The sequence below is a fragment of the Erpetoichthys calabaricus genome, chromosome 6 (assembly GCF_900747795.2).
Source record: "Erpetoichthys calabaricus chromosome 6, fErpCal1.3, whole genome shotgun sequence".
NCBI lineage: Eukaryota > Metazoa > Chordata > Cladistia > Polypteriformes > Polypteridae > Erpetoichthys > Erpetoichthys calabaricus.
In genome coordinates, this window is record NC_041399.2 from 160,246,709 (window position 1) to 160,270,330 (window position 23,622).

The window sequence follows — 23,622 nt, forward strand, 5'->3', positions numbered from 1 at the left end:
CGAAACAACCGGAATCCCAGTTGGCAACCCCCCAGGCAGACACAAGGTCCTATCCCACCCTCCAGAAATGACCCTCTATCTGCCGCAGCCCGGTGTTATGTGGGCGACCCCTTGGCCTGGTCCAGCCACTCGGGTCCCCAACAATGAGGAAACGCACCACATGGCCATAGTGCCGTAACTGACACTCCCTCACAATGCAGGTAATGTGCCTCATTCGGGACTCCATGAGCAACCACTCATTCGACACAAAGTCAAACCAACGGTACCCAAGGATTTTCCGGAGGGACACAGTACCAAAGGAGTCCAGTCTTTGTCTCAGGTCAGTGGATAGCATCCATGTCTCGCAACCATATAGCAAGACAGGAAGCACCAGGACTCCAGAGACTTGGATCTTCATCCTTTTGCATAGATATCGGGAGTGCCACACCCCCCTTTCCAGCGACCTCATGACCCCCCCATGCTCTCCCAATCCATCTACTGACTTCATAGGAAGAGTCACCAGAGATATGATTGTCACTGCCAAGGTAAATAAACCTCTCGACAAGGTTGACACTCTCTCCGCAAACAGACACATTGCTGATGGCTGTGCCCAAGAGGTCATTAAAGTCTCTATACTTTTTACACAAGGTTCATATCATGCAGCACAAAATGACATTAATTTCCCAAGATGGGCACAGTAACAAATTGTTACAATGTTGTGTAAAACATGTTAAATATGGTAAAAGGCAAACAATAGGTTAGTAAAATTTACTGAATATGGTCTGCAACATTCGTAGTAGGGACTGGAAGTTGATAAAAGGGCTGGCACTCTATTATTAACATTTATCTTCCATTGTCATTTTCCTATGAGAATTAACAACCCCAATTCATTCTATTAATAATGTATTCTCTAAAGTAAACTCAATCCTGTAGCTTTTAATGCTTTTTATTAATAAGAAATGGTGATTGCAGTGGCACTGAAAGTAGCACATCTGCAGTGCCTTGAAGATGATGTGCTACTAGAAACAAAAATATACAAATCCTTAAAAAAGACACGATCTTAATATTTATAGAACAGTTGAGAATGGTACAGCAACATGAAAGATCCTTTACACTTTGATTCAAAGAAAGCATAATACACTTTTTTATCCAGTAATTTTTAATCAGCCTTTATTATAATATTGCGTTGAATGTTTATGCAAACATTCTCTTTGTGTATATGAAAAGCTGCGGCTCCCCTTGGAGTTTAACACTGTTGGCTTAGACATCAAGTGTCTCAATTATGTGATACTGATATGTTTATTAGGTACGAAAGTACAGAGTATTCTATAGGAAAATTAAGAAATTTAGCATTAAATTATTACAAAAGTCAGTAAGTGTACAATGATTAATGATTCTTAGGAATAACATGAGTTTTAATAAAGTGCTTTATTTTAGATCTGCACTGCCAGAGATCTATTTCGGTTTGCCAGCTGGATAAATTACAGTGTGAATGATGCAATGCATCCATTTGTGAGAGTCGTTTGAGTGGGATGCTAATCCAATGCAGGGGACACTCATGTACTTTCACTCACACTGTCTTCTGTTTCAGATTGCCAATTAACCTAACAGCATAGCATTGTCATTATTCACAGCATACAGACATCTGATAAAAAAATGAATATTCATCTTCTTATTATTGTTGTCTGTTTGTTCATTTTAAATATTTCACACATGCATGTTACCTGTGTTGCTACTTTGGGTACTACAGATTCATGCTATGTTAAAAAGTGAATAAATAGATGAATTGATTTTTTTTGGATTTTGTGTATTATATATTTGCATTTTTTGTAAGAAATCTGAAGTACTGATTTCCATTACATATATTGTATAGTTCTTACAGAAGGGAATGTATACTTTTTTAATCTACGGCATAATTCATTTTATTAAAGTTGGAACTAAAACAGTGTTATGTTACTAAGAAAAACATTATAAGAATTATAACTATACAAAATTTAAGTTTTCAAAGTAGCAAAATGAATAGCACCCCCTCACACCCCCATGTGGTAAAGGCGAGCATATAAAGAAGTGTCTTTATCTAATGTTTTTATTCAAATAGAAAGGCCTTTTGTCTAATTCTGTTTTCATTTGGGTTTTACTGCTTTGGGAATCACTTGTACTGTAAGGTTTGCATTCATTACATTGGTTTTGGACGCTTTTTTAGGCTCTTCCTAAGTAACTTATCAGTTAAAGCAATGATTTGATCATGTATTGTATGTATTGATAATCATCATATGTGGCATAACTGAGGGAAAATCAGCAAGACTAAAGCATATTAGTGAGCAGCCAATGAACTACCATGAATGTATCAGTCACAATAGCCCTTCTGGAATCACCTGACTTACTCATGGATAAGAGCATAAGAGGTCTAAGAATTGAGTGGAGACCACAGAATCCATCAAACTTTTTGTTGTATGACCTAACATTGTACTGTATTAGCCTTTTTAATTGCTTCCACACAATGCGCATATTTAATGAATTGTGCATCAACATAAACCCCTAAGTTCTTTTTCAGAGATTGCATCTAGTAAGACAAACTCTCTCATCTTGTTTTTATTAATAATAATTCTAATAATTCATATTCCATTTGCCTACATGTAGCATTTTGCACTTTCTTATATTAAACTTCATATTCTAAGTGTTCACCCAGTTCTAAAGATTGTCCAGGTCTTTGTAAATGTTTTTGTTTCCACCTCAGTCACTGCTATTGCTTCAATTTTAGTATCATGAAAAGAGTTAAGATACTAAATAGTGAATTATCATGAATAGAAGATTCTAGAGCTGCTTTTCTAGTGCAAAATACTTTTCTGTGAGGTTTTCTATTTCCATTCTTTTTTCACATATATAGTCCTACCCTGCAGATTTAGTGGAGTTTTTTTGTCTTTTGTTTTGTTCTGTCCTCCCAGCCATCTGACCTTATCACTGGACTCATCTTTAGAGTCTTACATTATGATTTTGCATATGAGGATGCTGCCCATCAACTAATTATGTATCTATGTTTTATAAGATTGTATGGATTTTTTTTCTTTGCTACTTATTCATTAACATTTTTACCTACTCTTATTAGTTTTTTCTTTCCTTGTACCTTTCTCTTTTACATCTTGTAAAGCACTTTCAACTTCATTCGTTGTATGAAAATGTGCTAAATAAGTACATGTTGTTGTGGTGCTCAGTTGTTAGTTTTTTCTCTTGAGAGTAATACATTGTTTTGCTTAAGATCTAGTATTTTTCTCTTGAAGTTTTGAATCATGGCAGGAATCACTTTCATTTTACTTTTGTATTTTCCTTTTGTTAGAATATTGTTTTATTTTAATGTTAAATTCTGTTGACTTTGCAGGCACTGCCATGTTCTTAAAGTCGTTTACTAGGAAGTGCACTCCTATTACTAGCACGTTGCAATACAGATGTGATAAAATAATCTTTTCCTGTGTAAATGGTGTGTGTGCAGCCTGTGGTGGCATCCCTCTGTTGAAATGTATTAGTTTGGTCCCAGTTTTCAACCTTGTTTTCTGTCTTTTACGTTTAAATCCTCTTGCCTGTTTTTCTCTGAAGTCTTAGTTTTGACTTCTTTCTTGTCTTTGATTATTCTTTTGCCTCATCCTTCTGTTCCTTTGATTGCCTTTTCCAAAGCACACAATAACCGAGGAGCTATACCATGTTTCCCAGAACAAGTCAGATTATGGGTGAGACTGTCACAGAGAGGGAGGTAGCTGATCTTTTTACTACGCACGCAGAGATCTTGAATTAGCAGTTAGTGTTAGAATTAGTTATTTATTTACACAATTTATCCCTGCTCTCTCATTTTGCTGCATAATTGCATCAGATCACCAAAATTTTTAATGGACACCAGTGAGACCAGTACTCTAAATAGAACAAAATGATAAGTAAAAAATTGTAAAGTTTTTAATATTGAGATATAATGACTGTTGTTTCTATGTTGCCTTAGTTATACAAAATTTGGTATATGACTGACTCAACAGCAGTGGTAAAATTTTGATGCGCCATCTGTTGGAATAAAAAATGTAATGCAGTTTATTATTACATACATTACAGAATACATTCCAAAAGATGGTGCATCGCATGTTTTCTTTCCAAGTGTGCCAGGGGAATTTCTGTGTGGGCTCAGAAGACTTTACGATAAAGCATTAATGTCATCTATTGAGACAGCATCATTACTGCATTGTACTGTTGGTTCCATGGTTAATATAGTTTGTAGCCCTATATGTAGGTTAAAGCCATATTAGCGCATGCATTTCTGATTGATGATGTTAATTAAGTGAAATTAATAACCTGTATTTCACTAATAAAAAGGCTAATCTCAAGAGAGGATAGTCTCTTTCTATTAGACTTGCAACTACTGGCTCACAGCCATGCAGCAGCTTTAAACTTTGCGACTTTATAGACACAAACACACACACACACAGGAGGGAAGACGGCAGCTACACTCAAAGTAAATGAGCACAGACACACTTGTTAACCACATGTGGGTTTATTCATTTAACCAACTAATACCACACCTCTTGAAAAAATATTTAAAAACTGATTTCTAATTAATAATATTTGAACAAGAATTACATTTAAACTTTATTAAATTTAAGCATTCAGATAGACAGGTGGATGAGGCTATGGTGTCTTGGATATATGTTGGGCAGACCATCGTTTGTGAGACTCAAGGACTATGTTTCTGATATGGATGTGAGCAACACTGGAGCAGCACAAGGAACAGTCCTGTCTCCTTTTGCTTCACTCTGTACTCCTCAGATTTTAAATATAACACCAAGTCATGTATATATATTGTGATAGATGGCCAGGAACCCTGCCCTGCCGGGACGCCTGGAGAAAGGAGGAACCGGGAGAGCGGCACTTCTTTTCCCTTGGCACCCGGACGGTCCTTGATCCCTGGGGGACAGCACTTCCCGGGACACCAGGAAGTGCTGATGGACCAGGTTGATGGTTTATGCCCGGAGTGCTTCCAGGTGCAAGGACAGCATTTCCGCCACACTGGAGAGTGCTGCCGGAAGTCCATGATCAGGCACCTGGAGCACATCCGGGGCCAGATAAAAGGGGCCGCCTCACTCCATTCAAGGGCAGAGTTGGGTGGAGGAGGACAAGGTTGCCTGGGAGGAGGAGGAGGAGTAGTGTTGCCAGAAGAGAGGAGTGTGGTGTGTTTACTTTGTGTGTTTGTACACTGGGGACTGTGTTGTGCCTGTGGGATTTACGGGGAAGACGTGCCCCACAGGTGAAGAAAAATAAATGTTTGTTTTGTTTTACACGTGCCTCCATGTGTATATATGAGCTTCAGCAAAAATCCAAATTTGCTCTCGGGGTAAATGAAGTTATATCTGTCTGTCTGTCTATCTAGCTAGGGAAATTATAATTCATAAGCTTCTGTACTGTTTATTGGGGAAAGAAATAGGGAAAGAGAGGAAATTATAATATTTTGTGCTGTTTATTATTGCCATCCATCTACATATACAGAACATACATGTATCCATCTTCTGTATTCCTTGTTTTACAAATAAATGGTTTTTCATGTGAGCGTGTTTAAGTTTGATGAATGGTAAGTCATCACCTGCTTGAATCATAAAGCAAAGAAAGTGAAAGAGTTTACATGATCCTTGCCAGTTAATTACTTTTTTTTTTAATTGAAATTTACTTCTTTCCCCACACTAGCCAACATGGAGTAAATATCCAAATTTGACTTTATCATAATGTCTGAAGTAGTGCACTGTCTCTCACGGCACTTGCCAGAGCTGATCCTTATCTTTTTTCATTACAAATTCGTTCCTTTCACTGTTGACTTCCGCAGTAGTCTTTTCACAATCAGCTGGCCAATCCAGTCAAAGGTCCTTTCACCTACCAGCTGCTGTTACAAGTGTGTCTGAGGGGCTATTCATGTAATTTTTCTTTATGAGCTGAACAGCAGCACACCATAGTCAAGCTCAACATTCTAAAGATAATAAAATGAAATCCACTTTTTTTTTTAACAAAATACTTTGAGCGTCACAATAAGCACTAGCACTGAAAGTTGGTAGGACTGGAATGAGCATCACAGGTTTTTGCTGATCTTATACTAACTAGCATGATTTGAAAATAGCAAGAACTCCAAAAGATTATGAATCTACACTTTTATGAATCTAATTTTTATCTGCAATATATGCTAGTTTTGGAAGAGTAAGGATATGAGGTACTGTAAGTTTTTATAACACAGTGATCTGATAAGAGCAAATTGTTTAAATGCCACATAATGTCTAAATTACTTTACTACTCAGGTAAATCCCTCTATCTGTGTTTTAAAACAGAATAATACTTAATATCTTGGAAAGTATGATGAATCATTGCAGAGCACTCGCACTAACACACACTTGTGGCCAGTCATGCCACTGATCAATCTGACAAGGTTATAATTGGATTATGAGATAAAACAAGAGTCCATATTGGAAATCCCATCAAATCCAGACAAAACTTGTCCATGCCAAGATGGGAAACAAACAGCCATTGAGCAGGAATGTTATGGTTCCCTCAACATTCACATCATGTTTGCTCTAAGTATTAATAGTTTTGTTAAAACTAAATTGTAGCACCTAATATTTTAACAAACATTTTGAGTCTTGTATGGACTTATTAGATCTTAGTTCTTTCAGTATAGCTTTACAGTGCAACAGAAGAAATGAGTGCATTATAGCTCAGACTTTAATTATGTGATCATTTCAAAGAGTGGTAATGCAACAGAAATACTTCCATCCATCCATTTCTTGAACTCACTTCTTCCAAATTCATAATTAGGTGCAAGACAGGAACTAGAACTGTATTTAATGCCAATGAATATCAGAGTTTCATATATCCACACTTAGTTTTATAGGACTGGTCTTTGAGTTACCAATTCACCTAAAATTGCAGAACCTTCGAGAAAACATATGCCAGCACAGGTATTGCCAACAATTCTCCTGTGGTAACCTCTATCTTACCATGCAACTCCACATAACTACACATAAAATAATACATTTTGACTAAAATACATGTATTGTTAGAATTATTTAAAGATTTTTTTTTACTTTGTAAGTGTCCATAGTTTTTTCTTAATGTGTTATATGCATCAAAAAGTAAAGGTACAATTAATCAATATATTGTGCCTTGCCATGTACAAATTTGAAATTGTTATTTCTGTTTTGTCATTGACTCTGTTTCTCCTTTCATCTTTCTTTTTACAGCTGAAACAAAAATCTGCTTTAAGTATTATCATGGAGTAAGTGGAGCCTTGCGAGCTACGACCCCCAGTGTCACAGTGAAAAATCCTTCAGCTCCTGTAAGTTATTTGGAATTGTTATTAATTTTTTTTTCTTTTCTATGTTGCTAATTGTAAAGAAAATAATAATCTTAATACAAATAATAACCAATAGGTTTTGTTAAATTAATAAACTCTGCGGAAATTATCAAAATATTAACTTTTACCATTATATGACTGTTAATTGATTTTCTGTTCTTATATGACTTTCAGACATCCTGAGAAATTTTCTGATATATTAGAAATTTATTTATTCCACGTGTAGTGTTAAAGCACTTCATCTTTTAATGGCTAAAGAAACATGGGAAATGGAAATAATAATGCAATGCATTTGAGATGTTGTCAGGGTTACTTTGGGTTTGTGCATCTAGAAAACATTTTTTGCTCCCTCCTAGGATCTAATATTGAACATTTCAAAGATGTCAAATTTAATTCCATGAACACTATTTAGTGTTTGCCTGGTCTTATTAAGATTTTTTTTTATTTCCACTGCAGTTATTTATAATCTCAAGTGCAATCTTACTAGCGGTGCTTAAAACATTTTTATATATATTTTAAGAGTTATTTTCTCAAGCATTAATAAGCCTATGAAGAGCTCCAAAAATCCTGAAATTGGTAAACATGTATGAATCAGACTCTGATACTAATAAAAACCTATTGTCATTGTTGCATTTGCAGACCTCTCAAAATACATTTCTCTTATGAAATGTAAGTGCAAATAAATCTCCAAAACGACATGCAATAACCAGACAATATTGCAGTATATAGATAAAATGTGGAGCAAAACTACTTTGAGATCAGATTAATTATTACTGTAGTAGGCTTTTCCTGAGCAGCCTTAGGTTGATTTTAGATTCACACTTTCATAGAAATGTAGTGTTAACATCCATGCCTGAATGTAGCTGTAGAATGATAGTCGCAACTTCAAAAACCTTTGCTTTAGAATTTCATTCACATTTTTTATCTGTTACAGTACATGTGTTCCTGTCGTTATAATCTTTATTTTGCTTTGCCCAAAATTAAGATTTTTTTATTTTATAAACTGTTTCTGCCAGCATCTGCTCAGTAAAGCACTTTAAATATTTGTGCCAAGATAGTTTTCCAGCTCAATTTTATATGCTTTAATTATCAACCATCAACATCTTGTGTAATGCTGCTCTATCTCTTGCACATTGGATGCATTTACTTATAGTACTCTTTAAATTGTCAAAATACATCTTTTTTGATGTACTGTATGTCTTTTTCCAAGTATATTGATTTAATTTCCTCCCCTTTCCCAGTCAAATCCTTATAAATAATTCACCTTGACAAAATATATGACATATTTAGATAAGGAATTAATTTGGAAACAAGTGATGCATGTAAATTGAAGATTTTGATCCTCTTTTTAAGTTTATATACAAATACAAGCAATTAGTTTGTATTTAAAGAAAATTGCCATAGAAACCACATAATCTGTTTCAGAGAGCTGAGGACCAGGGACTATTCTAGTATCATTAGTATTCAGCACTGCAGGATGGCAGTCCGTGAAAGGGCACACTCAAAGCACAAAGCATAGTCACTATATAACCTGCCAAAGATGAGACAATACAGTCGAAAAAAGGTTTGGGACAGCCTCCCGTATAATTTCTTATGGCTGCAAAAGAGTTAAATTGAGAGTATATTGTGTACAGATACGAGTCCAAAACAGAACTAACTTAAGGAGGCAAAGATGGTGGTTCTAAGGGAGAGCAGAGGAAGTGAGTTCATCAGGGCCGGAACCAGAAGTGAGGACATTGGACCCAGGCAGAATTTTCCCGTAATCGGTCTGCAGTGGAAAGAGAGAAAGGGTCAGTACACTCCTCCACCCCCTGTTCTGTCGTGAAATAACCCTTATTCAGGCACATTAGCTGCCTTCCATGTGCACATGTGTGACAAACCTAATAAGCATGTTTTTGGATGTGCATTCTAATTTGTAGTACCTGAATAGCAGCAAACTGTAAATTTCACATAGACTTTGCTATTTAAACACAATACTCTGGACTTGTAACAGAACAGTGTTAACCACTACCCCACATTTCATTCCATACTTTACTGCAAATTCAGCTGGTGAGAGGAACTTACATTTTCAGGCAGTTTAAATATTTTTTATATATTTTAGAAACAAATTCCAAGCATCAGTAAAAACATCTATCATGATTTGTAACTATTTGGGAGTATATTGTAGTATTCTGAATTCTTTACTTTGTCTGGTGTTTTTAAATTAATTTTATTTCCACCTCTGCTTTGTTGCATGTGTTCTGGTTGCTGTGGGAGCCTTTCTGTCTTTATGGGGCAGACAGAGTATGTGTCAATTTATGATGTTATGGGCACATTGCTATGTAAGAGTGAGGTGGTTGTACATACTGCACTCCCTGGGTGAACCTTACCTAAAAATAAGGGAAAGAGTATGTCTCATGAAAGTATAAAATGTTTTTTTTACGAATTTCAGGTTCCGATTTAAATTATTCTCTTGCAAGTGAATATTACTTTGCCCAATTGGTATTTTGTTTCAGTTTTTTGTGTGTGTTTTCATCCCACAATGGTGCCCACTTTTCATTTACTGTATGAGATGTGTTTTTATTGGTCACAAAAGCTTCATAGCATGTTAAATGAAGCTGTAAATAGAAATATATTATTTTAATTATTTGTTCCATTTAAAAAAAAATCAGTTTAGAGTTAAGCTAGAGCAATAGAGTGGTGATGGGTTTAGTCTGCTAGATGCCTATTACACCATGGAGGGCACAGACAAAAACAAAACAGTGGCTCAATATTTGTCCCATATCGTTATATAATTCCACTAAATTACTCTGTCATTGTAATTAACATTGTAACTTAGCAAAAAAAAAAAAAAAACAAAGAAATACAGTCAGGTTTAAAGAGTTACATTGTCAGTGTAGCTTCAGAAAGAAATTAAGTAACAATTGTAAAAGAGGACACAAGCAAAAATAAAAGAGTTGGGACACCACCTTGGTAACCCCATATAATTAGATGAGAAAAACAAAGAAAACACAGTAAACGTGGAGTACTCTTTTCAGACTGGGGTTCTGAATAGGAACTGAAACAAAATGGCAGATTTCTGGGTTGTGAGTTCAAGTGGCAGGAAGGGGAGGGTCCTGGCAGACGGAGTGAGATAGAGTAGCCAGTCTACCCTGGTCTGCTGGGTAATTACCCTAACCAAAGCTGTTGAGCTGTCTCCCATGCTCACACGTGTGGAACATTCAAACTAGACTGTATTTTGGTATTTGGTATTTGGGACACTGTATTAATCCCGAGGGGAAATTGTCTTTTAGCATGATCTTTGAAATAGAACAATTTTTTTCATAATTGTATGCTCAAGAGCTAAAAATGTTCTTAATTAGTTCCCAAAAATAATTTTTCGTAAGAAAAGGTTGCTTATTTCCATTCATCCACAAATAAAGAAGTGCTAATATGTTGTAATTGATCTTTATTTCATATTGCACATTCCACAGTGTACACGTATTGAGGGCTTTGTTCATTTATTAATTTCACTAATTTATACATTATCCTGAGGTGATTGTTAGTCCGCAGTCTTAGCCAGCTGTGGCATCTGTGACATTTCTCCAAATTACAGGTCGTGTGAACTGTTGTAAAATGAATTGACTCAACACACTTAAAAAGGTTTGGGGTAGCCACACGTATATTATTCCTAGCTGCAAAAGAGTCTTTTAAATATAGAGATGTTCTCTATACCGAGTCCAAAATAAAACTGATGATGGTTTGTCAAAATGGTGGTTTTAAGGGATAGGACAGGAAGTGATGTAAGGAAACCGGAAGTGATGTTCTTCATTATTCAAAGTAGATGCCGGAAGTGAAAGCGATATTCTTCTGGGTGCCGAAACCGGAAGTGATGTCTTCTGTTCTAAATCAGACAGGTTTTCCCGCGGCTGGTCTGCAGAGATAACAGGAGAAAGTTTAGTGCACCCTGCCACCCCCCTGGCCTGGCGTGGAATTACCTTTACTTGGTCCATACAGCGTCTTCCTAGTCGCATGTGTGTCACACTGTCAAGCCCATCATAAAGCATTTCAGTTTCATTAGAAGACTTAACATTTCATGATATACTGTACATAATAGTAGTTATACACCATTCAGCAAAATTCAATACACATTTTATTTCAGGAACCTACAGATGTCTGTATATCATCATCTTGGACACTTGGGTGATACTACTTGGTGTATGAGTTGATTGCCGTCAGTTTCTTATTGGGTCCCTTGGTGCAATAAAAAATATTTTCTGAGAACATCTCCATTCAATGAAGTACAGTTTCAGACACAGTATCTGAGAAAAGTAAACACTTGGCGTAATTTGTTAATTAATGCAGTGTGAATGACAGTTTGATAGATTTACTATTGTTAACCAAAAATAAGAAAAAGCCTAAATGAGCTATAGTAAATAAAAGAAAATCACTCAGTGAACTGGCTTGATGTTGCTGCCGCTGAAGCGTAGCAAATTAAAGCCCTATAGTGAGAATCGCCCCATGTGTATGCTAACAGCAAGTTCACTGCTTAACAGAGAGAAGCTCCACTCTAGATTTCAGGTCTGCTGCTGACAAAATTTTATTGGACAGCTGAATTCTTTTTTTAGAATATGAATAGCGATTTTTTTCATTTTTTATGAGTCTAAAATATTTATATCAAGCTAAATAAGGGAACTGACTGCATGTTAAGATGGCTTAAAGTATAAGGAATAGTTTTTAGGTGCAATGGTTAATTAAACAAATTCTAGAGAAACAGGAAAAATGATAAGTCTACGAATTTTACTTCCTTCTTCTATACCTCAATAACTGTCAATAGCTGTTGTCAACAAAGGTATTTAGGTAGAATATCAAAGGAACATAATTTTTATTTATTGTGGACACTGTGTGTTTTTTGCTTGTTTTCCAGTTTCCTTCTATTCCTTACAATTATGTGTCTTAGGTTGCTTGGCATTTCCAAATTTTTCCAGTGTGAGTGTTGGTGTGTGCAATGAAATGGCATTCTGCCCAGAGTTGGTTCCTGCCTTGTACCTGATGCTTCTACGACAACATCGAGTTCCCACAAAGCCCTCTTTTAGACTAAACACAATAAATTGATCAATAGATGAATAATTATTGTAACGAATATGAGTACACTTGTGTGATGGAGTGAACATGCTGATATCAGAGGTTTATTTTCTATAAGAATTCTACTAACAAGAATTTGTTTTCATGTTTTTCCTGTGTTTCAACCAGCTATATCAATTAGTCATAATTTCTTTACATTAATCAAATCGAAATTGTGTTGTTTCACTGTGGGAGTTTTTAATTTAATGTAAGTGTTCATATATGTTAATGTTGTAAGGCTTAAAAATGTTCTGTTATTTGATTATAGGTGAATATTTGTCTGGGTGTTCCTCTCAGCGTTTAATGGAGCACACTATATAAAAAATAAGTTGAACTGAAAACTAAACATTCCTTAACATTTCAGCTATGTTTATTCACTCTGTCTTTTCCAAGGAAATGTGTTAAATACAGTAAGTGAAGTGCATTTTCCTTTATGGGATAAGTCAAATTAAATTGAATTGATTTTAAAAGTGGAATTAAATTGTTTTTGCAACAATTGCATTTGCAACATATTTACAGTGCTTCATAAAAGATGCATCCATCTATCCATGTCAGTTGCAAAACAAACTTGTTTTATTGGACTTTTTTGCACCTTTGCATTTATATAGTGAAAGACTGTTTTAGATGATAATAAGGGGCAGATGATAACCCATGTAGTGTGAGCTTTACCAAGAAAACATCTCAAGACACAGTGTAGGTGACTGGAACAGGCAATTCACGTGCATGTTTAAAGCATAAATATGCAATGTTCTTTTTATTTTCTGCTAGCAGATTGGAAATGCTTCAGTAAATTACATTTCAAAGCATCGGCTTCAAAATGAGACAACAAAAAACAAAAATCCTTTATCATATATTATTGTTTTGATGCATTCGCCACAGATCCCAAAAATGCACATACCATACAGTACTAAATTGTCTGATAAAAGTTGAGAAAGTGATATATATTTTAAATTATTTAATTTTTCAATTTTTCATGGGCTGCTCCGGTTTTCACCCCACATTCTGAAAAACTTGCAGCTCTAAGTTGTAACTCTTAATTGGCTGCAGTCGGGGTGAGAGTGTGTTTGTCTTTGTGTGTGTGCGTGTGTGTGCGTGTGTGTTTGTGCATGTAAGAGTGGAACATTTCATAGACTTGTGGCTTGTCCAGGGCAGTTCACTACCTAGCTTCCTGTGCTGCAAGGTTAGATTTGCCCCTCCATTATCTTGATTTGGATTGTGTGGTTTGAAAATGATTGACTATTATTAGTCTATAATTGAGAATAAAATATATGCTTTAAGATCGCTATAAACTGTTCCCAAAACTAAAGAACATTTCTGAATTGTGATAGTATAGGGGAAGGTTACCCTACAAAGGTATCTGCTCAAAAGTTTGAGAGGTAGCAGTCCGAAATCAAGACTGCTTGTTGCAACCTGATGAAAGATGCTTACAGATTGCTACATTGCTCTTACCTGTGACAATAAGGTTACATCTCAGCACTCTTCCTTCAGTCTTAATAGTAGAGACTGAAGTGGAAAGAGTTGGTATGAAAAATACGGATATTAACATGCAAGATTGTTTTCATTCTGTGTATTGAATCAAATCTGGGTGAGCATGCATTGTAAACTAATTCATGAAAAAATCAAAAAATGTATGTTCTCTGAGTGGCTCTGAAACCAACCCAAATATTTCCTAATAAGTAACTATAGATCACCATTATCATGCAAAATTTATCAAAAGCTCTCAGCAATGTTTTTCAGGTTGGTAATATGGAAACATATAGGACATATGGATACCAGCTTGAGCAAAACAAATAAAGCTGCTAAATGTCAATACAGAGGTAGACTAGAAACTGAGTATGTCTGCAGTTTAGATCTACATAAACCGTGTTAGGGCTTACAGACACATATACATTATAAACTAACCCTAATGCAGTTGCTTCTACTTTTTCTCTCCCAGATGAAGTACATACTTTATATGCCTACTTTGATCATAACAACAAACTGGCTTCCATACATAATCCTGCAGCACAATATGAATATTACTTCTCCATTTCTGTGCATGTTGTAAAGAGGTTTTAAACAATCAGCATCAATAAAGCATCTGATCCAGATGGAATTTCGTGATGTGTTTTATAAACATGTAAGAACCAATTACCTGACATTTTCACAAACATGAGAGATCTATGATCCTCACCTGCTTCAGAAAAAGAATTATCCCAGTGTCACAGAAAAGAAAAAATGGAATCCAAAGATGGTATAATGCCTGTTGTAAATCATACCATCCTGGAACACCTGGATAATAAAAACTGCTCTGCCGATGTGCTGTTTATAGGTTACAGCTCAGAATTTAACATTGTTATACTATTAAAGCTGATAAATTAGACTCCTAGACTTGAGACATTATGCCACCATCTGCGGCTATATTTTTACAGACCATAGCACTGTAATATAATAGAATCTTTTCTTCCATGCTTATCCTCTATATAGACGACCCCCTAGAGTAATTAGCTGAGCCCCACTGACTTCTTGCTCACCTGTGATAGAGTTGGCATACACAGTTCCAGCTCCATCGTTATATTTTCTGATGACACCAGAATTCAAGTCAAGTTCAAGTCAAGTTGGGGAGCATGCATTAGTACACTGCGTTGCCGCACACAGTGCACGACAAGACAACTCAGGATCCCGGTTTGCAACCCCCCAGGCAGACACGCGGTCTAGTCCCACCCTCCGGAAATGACCCTCTATCTGCCGCAGCCTGGTGTTACGTGGGCAACCCCTTGGTCTGGTCCAGCCACTCGGGTTCCCAACAATGAGGATCTTACGAGCCGAATCACTCTCGGGGAAATGCGCCACATGGCTGTAGTGCAGTAACTGACGCTCCCTCACAATGCAGGTAATGTGCCTCATTCGGGACTCCATGAGCAACCGCTCATTCGACATAAAGTCAAGCCAATGGTACCCAAGGATTTTCCGGAAGAGACACAGTACCAAAGGAGTCCAGTCTTCGTCTCAGGTCACTGGATGGCGTCCATTTCTTGCAACCATATAGCAAGACAGGAAGCACCAGGACTCTAAAGACTTGCACCTTCGTCCTTTTGCATAGATATCGGGAGCACCACACCCCCCTTTCCAGCAACCTCATGACCCCCCATGCTCTCCCAATCCATCTACTGACTTCATAGGAAGAGTCACCAGAGACATGAATGTTACTGCCAAGGTAAGTAAACCTCTAAACAAGGTCAACACTCTCTCTGCAAACAGACACACTGCTGATGGCTGTGCCCAAGAGGTCATTAAAGGCCTGGATCTTGGTTTTTATCCAGGACACTCGCAAGCCCAGACACTCAGAGCCTCCATTGTCTCTGCGAAGATCACAGCATCGTCAGCAAAGTCAAGATCCGTGAACCTTTCTTCACCAACAGATGTCCCACAGCCGCTGGACCCCATGACCTTTCCCAACACCCAGTCCATACAAGCATTGAACAGAGTAGGAGCGAGAATACACCCCTGACGAACCCCAGAATCAACTGGGAAAAACGCAGAGGTCCTGCCTCCACTCTGCACAGCACTCACAGTACCAGTGTACTACAGGCCGGCTATGATATCCAGCAACTTCGAGGGGATTCTGCGAATCCTCAGGATGTCCCACAGGGCAGCCCGATCAACTGAGTCGAACGCTTTGCGAAAATTGACAAAGGCTGCAAAGAAACTCTGCCGATATTGAGAACCAATATCCATGAGAACCCTCAGTGCCAGGATGCGGTCGATGGTAGACTTCTTAGGCATAAAACCAGACTGTTCCGTTCGCTAGTAGGTGAGCAAGTGATCACAGATCCTATTGAGGATGACCCTAGCAAGGACCTTATCCGGCATTGAGAGCATTGTTATCCCCCTGTAGCTGCTGCAATCCAGGTGATCACCCTTCCCTTTACAGATAGGGACGACAAGTCCCGTTTTCCAGTCAGTTGGGATGATGCCAGTCTCCCAAATGGAAGCAAAGATTGCTTGCAATGCCAGCAGGACAGCCTTTTCACCAGCCTGGAGAAGTTCACCCCGGATACCACAGATCCCTGCAGCCTTTCCCCCCCCCCCTCAGCTGGTTCACCACCTGTGCAATCTCAGTGAGATTGGGTGGTTCACAGCTAATTGGAGGATCAGCCTCAAGACCTGTGGACCCAGAGATATCCAACGTCCTAGCCAGAGGATCAGCTTTGAACAACTGCTCAAAGTAGTCAGCCCAGCGGGTCACAACTGCAGTGTCATCCATAAGGACCGTTCCATCAGCTGCCCTTACTGCGACTCTCCAAGGAACAGATTCAGATGTGCATAATGCTTCGATTCCTCTGTAAGCAGGACGTGGGTCGCTAGACCACAGATGGTGTGTCACTTGCTCACAGACTCCTCTAACAAATGCCTCTTTATTTGCCCTCAGAGCCCTCACAGCCTCCCTCTCAGTTCCTGGTATAGACCAGAGTTGCCATTGAGCCGTGTGCTGCAACTCCTCTCGATGATATCCAGGGTGCCCTGCGAGATGAAACACCTCCTTCTGGGAACACCGGTAACACTAATACAACCCTCAGCAACCTTCATGGTCTTGTCATGGAAGGTCTCCCACATTACATTAGGATCAGCAGTCATACCCAAATCTGCAAGTTCCTCACAAAAATTGCGCGCAAACTCATTAGAAACAGCCTGGTCTTGGAGTCTGGCCAAATCCAGGCTCATTTTCCTAGTAGGTGGTAACCTACTGGACCTAAGCTGGATTGTAAGAGTAGCAACAACAAGTCTGTGGTCAGAATTCACAAACTGGGCACTTCTGTAGACCCTGCAGTTTTGCAAGAGCCTCCAGCGTCTGCCCACGAGGATGTGATCGATCTCCTTCACCGCACTACCAGTATTGGAGTACCAAGTCCAAAGATGCAGTTCAGGACGCTGGAACCAGGATCCAGCGATTCGCAGCCCCTGACCTTTTGCAAAGTCATGGTCACCAGACCCTTGGGGACCGAGACAACCCTGATAGCCAGACCAGTCAGTGCCAGTGGCTGCATTGAAGTCACCCATGACCAGAGGAGTGTCACCTCGTGGGCACCCATCAACCACTGAGTGAAGCTACGAAAAAAATGTCTCCCTCACCGAGACATCACTCACCGCGGTCGGAGCATACACTGAGACAATAGACAAGGCACCCAGAGAGTGCCGTAATCTGAGTCTCATAATATGCTCATTGAAAGGAGTGACATCGGACACCATCAGAAGAAGCCAATCCGCTACAGCAACAGCTACTCCCTGAGTATGACAGCCATCAGACCGACCAGACCAATAAAAGGTGTATCCACCTACAGAGATCTGGCCAGTCCCCGGTCTGCGTACCTCAGAGAGTGCTGCCACTGAAATACGGAGTTTACACAGCTCCTCCGACAGCAGAGGAAGATGATCATCTTGCCGGAGAGACAAGACGTTCCATGCGCCCACCTGTATGGGCTGCCTCAAATTGGGACCTGAGTGCTGCCATGCAGCGGGCGACGCCTCAGCACCACACCAGTTCCGATCCCCAACAGACCTGATCCTATTGGCTCTCCAATGGTTTCGACTCTTCTGGGGATGAGGCTCCTGAGGGCTTTCCCCCATCCCCTTCATGATGCGAGCAGCCTTCCTATGGACGGCTGCAGCAGAGCTACTTCTGCGGAGAGCAAAAAGGAGACCTTTCTGTAGTCTCGGAGCTTTGTGAAGTTTTTTTACGGTGGCTGGAGTGCCAATTCTGACACCAACCCCTATGATTTCCCTACAAGTTGGAGGACTGCTTGCAGGGCCGGATGCAGTTTAACGTCATACCCAGGACTACACCAGAATTGCAGACCTGATATCTAACAATAAGATGGCTTACAAAGCATAATTTTCCTTTGTTAGGAAATACCTGTAATTTATTTTTTGCATTGTCATTTTGAAACAGTTTCAGGTATTGCCATTTTGTGTACAAGACCACAGGCACTGCCATATTGTTTATCTTTGCCATGGTAACCGCATGTCACATGTCATGTTAAAACATCAGTATCCCACCGCCATAAAACGGTTGGCCTTAACCTAGAATTTGGATAGTAAGAGTCTTGATCTTTGTATATTTTAGTGTTCCAAGTTATTTTTTTGCTTGTAGATTTTTGCCCCTTTTTTGACTTTTTTTGCTATGCATTCATGCTAATCTCTTTGTTACTATAGTTGCAGCAGTTGTAATAGATTTATGTCTATATACTTTATTGTATGTAAACGCTTATTTTTTCAGATTAAAATAAGGCGTTTAAAATAAGGGTTCAGATTAAATCAGGGTTATCTCAATCTTTTTATAGATAAGGCTGGTTTAAATAAAATTTATGATTGCCCAAGTATAATACTATAAACAAAAAGAGCCCTTTTTTCACCCTTAGCTTTCCCCCGAGGAAGTTATTTCTAACACTGTGAATTCCTGATTGAAAAATGTCATCTTAAGTCCAACACAGAGATCTGATGTGATATCTAGTGACATTATTCAGCTGACATGCCACAGCTGTATCCCTTACCTAGTGCAATTTTGTCAGCTTACATAAAATCTCCTCCATCTGAAGTACTTCATTTTCCCTGTGAAGGCTGTAAAGTCAAGTCAGCTTGATCAACATTACTCTTTAAACACTTTTCTCCAGGGCACCACAGAAGCACTGCAGTTACTGTTGCTGCCTCACTACTCGAAGGACCTTGATTTAATTCCCCACCTGCTTATTGCCTTTTTGCAGTTTACCTTTTTTCCCTATATTTACATCTTATTCATATTGCAAATATGTGACTGTTAGGTTCTGTGGTGTCTCTGAAATGGCCCTGTAAGAATGAGTGAGGCTTGTTGCGTAAATGTGGCCTGCTGTTCCTTTCAGCACTGCTTTTTAACTTTCAGTATCCTGTCAGGAAAGGTTCTGGCACACAGCCCTGTATTTAATTCAGGAGGTTTAGGAAATGGGGTGGTAACTTTACTACAGCCATGAAAATTTCGTTTTCGATATAAACTCACATTAATTACAATCTTGTTATGGATTTTGGATTTTCACATTTATGTACTTTCTGCCAGATAAACCATAATTGACATATTTGAGTTTATTTTTATATAGCAATGTATCTCTTTTCAGCTAGGTTTATTTTTTTATTGAAACAATTCTAGTTGTCATGCAGATGCAGTGGTTTGCACTGCTAACTCATGAATCCATTGTTCTGAGTTTGAAACCCATGCCTGGTCAAGTTCTGTGTGGATTTTTTCTCTTGGCTTTCCTCCCATATTCAGGAGATGTGCAATTTTACATTAACTGTCAAGTCTAAAGTTGTGCTTTATAAATATGATTTATGATGTGTGCATGAGAGCAATCTGCTTTGGGCTGGCTTTCCATTCAGGGCTGATTTTTTCCTCTTGTACCTGGTGCTGCATAAATAGGTTTTAACCCTTTATATCTCAATTCGATTAACAATGTTTGAGAATAGTATGTGTTATGGAAATATTATGAATGTAATGCCAGTCAATTGCATGGCATTCTCACACATGCATGATCATATACAGGCAAATGGCAAACATATTCATTTAAATGTAATACCAGTACACAATATGTGCAGAAAGTGAAAGGGTCTGAATACTTTCTTATCCACAGTTAAATCAATGTAAACATGCCTGTCAACCAATATTTCATTTTTTTGGAATATTAAAAAAAGCTGGTGTACCCAGAGAACCCAGAACTGGGTAAAAGTAAAATATGCATACCAAGAGTGACCCTGATTTGGAGTCCAGGGTTTACAGTTGTGATCAACTAAAACTTAAGGATTTTCTTAATGAAGCAATTTAATTATCTATAGCAATCATGTATTACATATTGTTCATTGTCTGTTCTAATGAGTTGAAATGTCCTGCAAAAAATTTGCTGTAAGTTACTTGCGGCTTTCTAGTTTTTGTCTGAGTCTGCTAATTTTTACTTGGCTGATTTCAAAATTATTTTTATTAATTTAAAAATGAAAAACCTTAGTAAGCAAGTGAACTGAAATATAAACAAAAGAGAAGAGATTCAATAGACTTTTGTGCTAAAAACTGCATAAGGTTTAACTGCAATACTTATCTTTTAAGACAAACACTGGTGCTTTTTATTGAGCAGATAGAGGTAAAAACACAAGGAATTTACCCCAGATTAAAAAATAGACAAAAAAAAAATGAGAAACCATATGGCTTCCTCTGAGCAGTTGCAAATCTTCCATAATGTAAAAGATGAAAATTTGAGACATTGTGAGAACGCTTATTGGAATTAAGACATTATCGATGAATATTTTGTGAAATATGTAATATTCAAAAACTATGACACTTTATTCAAACTTGCCATCCAAAGGAAAATTAAATTGCTGTGAATCTTTGTGAACAACTCAAATAGATTTTTACTTAAAAATTCAAAAAATGTCTGATAAGGCTTTCAAAAGTACATCTCTAAAAACATTGGAAATTAGATATTTCTTATTTGAAAAGATGAAGTTATATCACAACAGAGCACATTCTAGAGTGTGTTCTGCAGTGGAGAATCAAGTGGTCTACAAGGTGATAGCCTCCTCCATCTGAGCAAAGTGAATTTTAAACCACTCAGTTATTTTTGTCCATTATTAATTTATGAATTTAGTGTTTTTATTTATACTAATCATGCTTCTAAATTATGCCAAAGCTCCTTAATAAACTTTCCTAACTTTAGGGCCATGTTCAGTGGCCTTAAAACAACAATCACTGTCCAACTTTCTTGAGGAAATTTTACTTCTATTCCACTCTTTCCCACCACTCTCCTACTTATTTGTAGTGAACTCTATTCATTTCCTGTATTTTGAGTTTATTTTGAACTCAGCCTGGAGAAAGCAATCCATTAATTCTGTGCTTGTCATTGATGCAAGGTGTTTTTGTGGAACAGAGTGACTTGCAGAGTTCCAAAATACCTGGGGTGTCATCCTGACTATCTCGTTTACTTGTGTTTCGACTAATTATAAACAAAAGGAAAGAAAAAAAACAGGCACATGGTGACTCTAAAACATAAGCCAGTAGTTTAAGCAGTGTTCCTTTTCTTGTCAGGTCTAACCTTGAGCTGCATGCTGCACAGAGTTCAGGTAGCGAGTAAGATGCCTTCTTCCAGGAATGGGTTTTTTATATGCTTCAGCCTGGAGAAGTGAGACTTATGGGAGTGATGGGGGCATGGTCAGACAATCTCCTGGGCTGTTGTCCCTGAACTGTGCAGGGAAGTGACAGAAAAAAATAGGAAATTTGACAAAGAAGAGGAGACTATTCAGTCCTTCAAGCCAGTTAGTTTAGCCAATAGCTAAGCTGTCCCAATATCACATACAGATTCTTCTTAAAGGTTGTCAAGGTTTCGACTTTAACTACATGTCTTGGTAGTTTGTTCCCTAGTCCCACAACTCTGCATGAAGAAGTGCTTCCTGGCTTCAGTCTTAAATGCATTTCCCCTTAATTTCCACTGATATCCTTGAGTACATGATTCACCCTTAAGGTGAAGAATGTTGCTGGATCTACTTTATCATTGCCTTTAAGGAGTTTTAAATGCCTGAATTAGGTCTCCACACAGTCTTTGCTGCTAGAGACTAAACAAGATTAATTCTTTGAGTCTGTCAGAGTAGGACATGTCCTTAAATCCTGGGATGCACTTAGTTATTCTCCTCTGCATAGTCTAAAGTGCTATGTTTTTCTTGCACTGTTGTGACCAGACTTGAATATAATACTCCAGATGCAGTCTTACCAGTTCAGCCATATAGTTTCAGCATAATGTCCCTTGACATATATTCAAGAGTTATTATTTAACTTAGCATTTTATTTGCCCTTTTAATTGCTTCTTTACATTGCTTATTCAATTAAAATGTTGTGTCAACATATACCCCTACATCCTTTTCAGAAGTCACTTCCTTTATGACAGTCTCCCATCTTGTATTTATAGCTGATGTTAGTTTTTCCAACGTGTAGCACTTTGCACTTTTCTACATTAGACTGCATTTTCCAAGTGTTCATCCAGTTCTGAGGCTTGTCCAGGTCTTTTTAAATTGCTTTTGCTTCCACATCAGTGTCTGTCATCCCTCCTGTTTTAGTGTCATCTACAAATTTCACAGGTCTTTTACTATTCCAGAATCAATGTCATTAATATAAATCAGAAAAATTAAAGGTCCAAGGATAGACCCCAGAGGGACTCTACTGATGACCTTGCTCAATGTTGAGCATTCTCCTCTTATCTGTACTCTTTGTCCCCTGATGGTTAACCAACTAGAGATCCAGTTTTGTAGGTTACCTCTGATGCCTACAGCCTGTAGTTTCAGAATTAATCTTTGGTGTGGGACTGTATCAAAGGCTTTTTGAATGTAAATTATGTTGCCTGCTTTGTTTTTATAAGCTATTTCTGTTACTTCTTCTTCCTGGCTTGGCTGGACCTCTATCTCATAAACCCATGCTGGATGTTATTTACTATATTTAATATTGTGGTCGGATTAATGACAGTCTCAAATAACATAGAAGTGTGGGACAATAATGAAAGTAATGAAAAACTGAGCAAAAAAGTTGTGTCTTTGCGCTTCTACGGGATTATGGCTTTGAAATCAACAGGTTTGGTCTGGCTTCTCAGAGCTCTGTCACATGGCTTGCTCGGGCCAAAATTGACACTTCCTTCTGGGACACCCAAGTTTTATGGTGGTTGGACCAGAAGGGGCAGGGCTAGGTACCCTCACTTGGCAATGTCTCTGCACTGTGAGGGAAAGAAGAGAAGATAAAGTTAGAGGCAGCTCCCCCTCACTTTTTGTGGGTTATTGTATACCTCGACTAAGCCTAAGAAGGAGTCCTCTAATGCACATACGTGACAGTATATTATTTTCGATTATGTAATTTTCTGATTTATTTCTTATTGTAGTTTCCATAATTTTGAATGGCACAGAAGTTGAGACTTATTGGTCTATAATTTTCAGGATTCATTTTCTTTCCCTTCTTGAAGATTGGAGTCACATTTGCAGCTTTCCAGTCCTCACGTATTTCTTTCTGAAGGAACAAATATGCCTAATAAGAGTTTATAGATGACGTCTTTCATGTCTTTCAATACAATTGGTAAAATCCCATCAGGTCCAAGGGTTGTATTAGTTTTCAACATATTGACGGCTTGAAGCACATCTGACTTCTAATTTAAAATCTATGAACTCAGAGTTTG

The 23,622-nt window shown here is 38.0% G+C and overlaps 1 protein-coding gene across 3 annotated transcripts in view; it reads left to right on the forward strand.

Annotated features, from left to right (window-relative positions):
• The window catches only part of LOC114653632 (E3 ubiquitin-protein ligase HECW1-like), a 461,230-nt gene that overhangs the window by 198,088 nt on the left and 239,520 nt on the right, over window positions 1-23,622 (forward strand). For all 3 annotated transcript variants that reach the window (XM_051929083.1, XM_051929082.1, XM_028804051.2), the window contains one exon: window positions 7,230-7,324. In XM_051929083.1, the coding sequence (XP_051785043.1) occupies window positions 7,230-7,324 (95 nt within the window). The remainder of the gene's footprint in view (window positions 1-7,229; window positions 7,325-23,622) is intronic.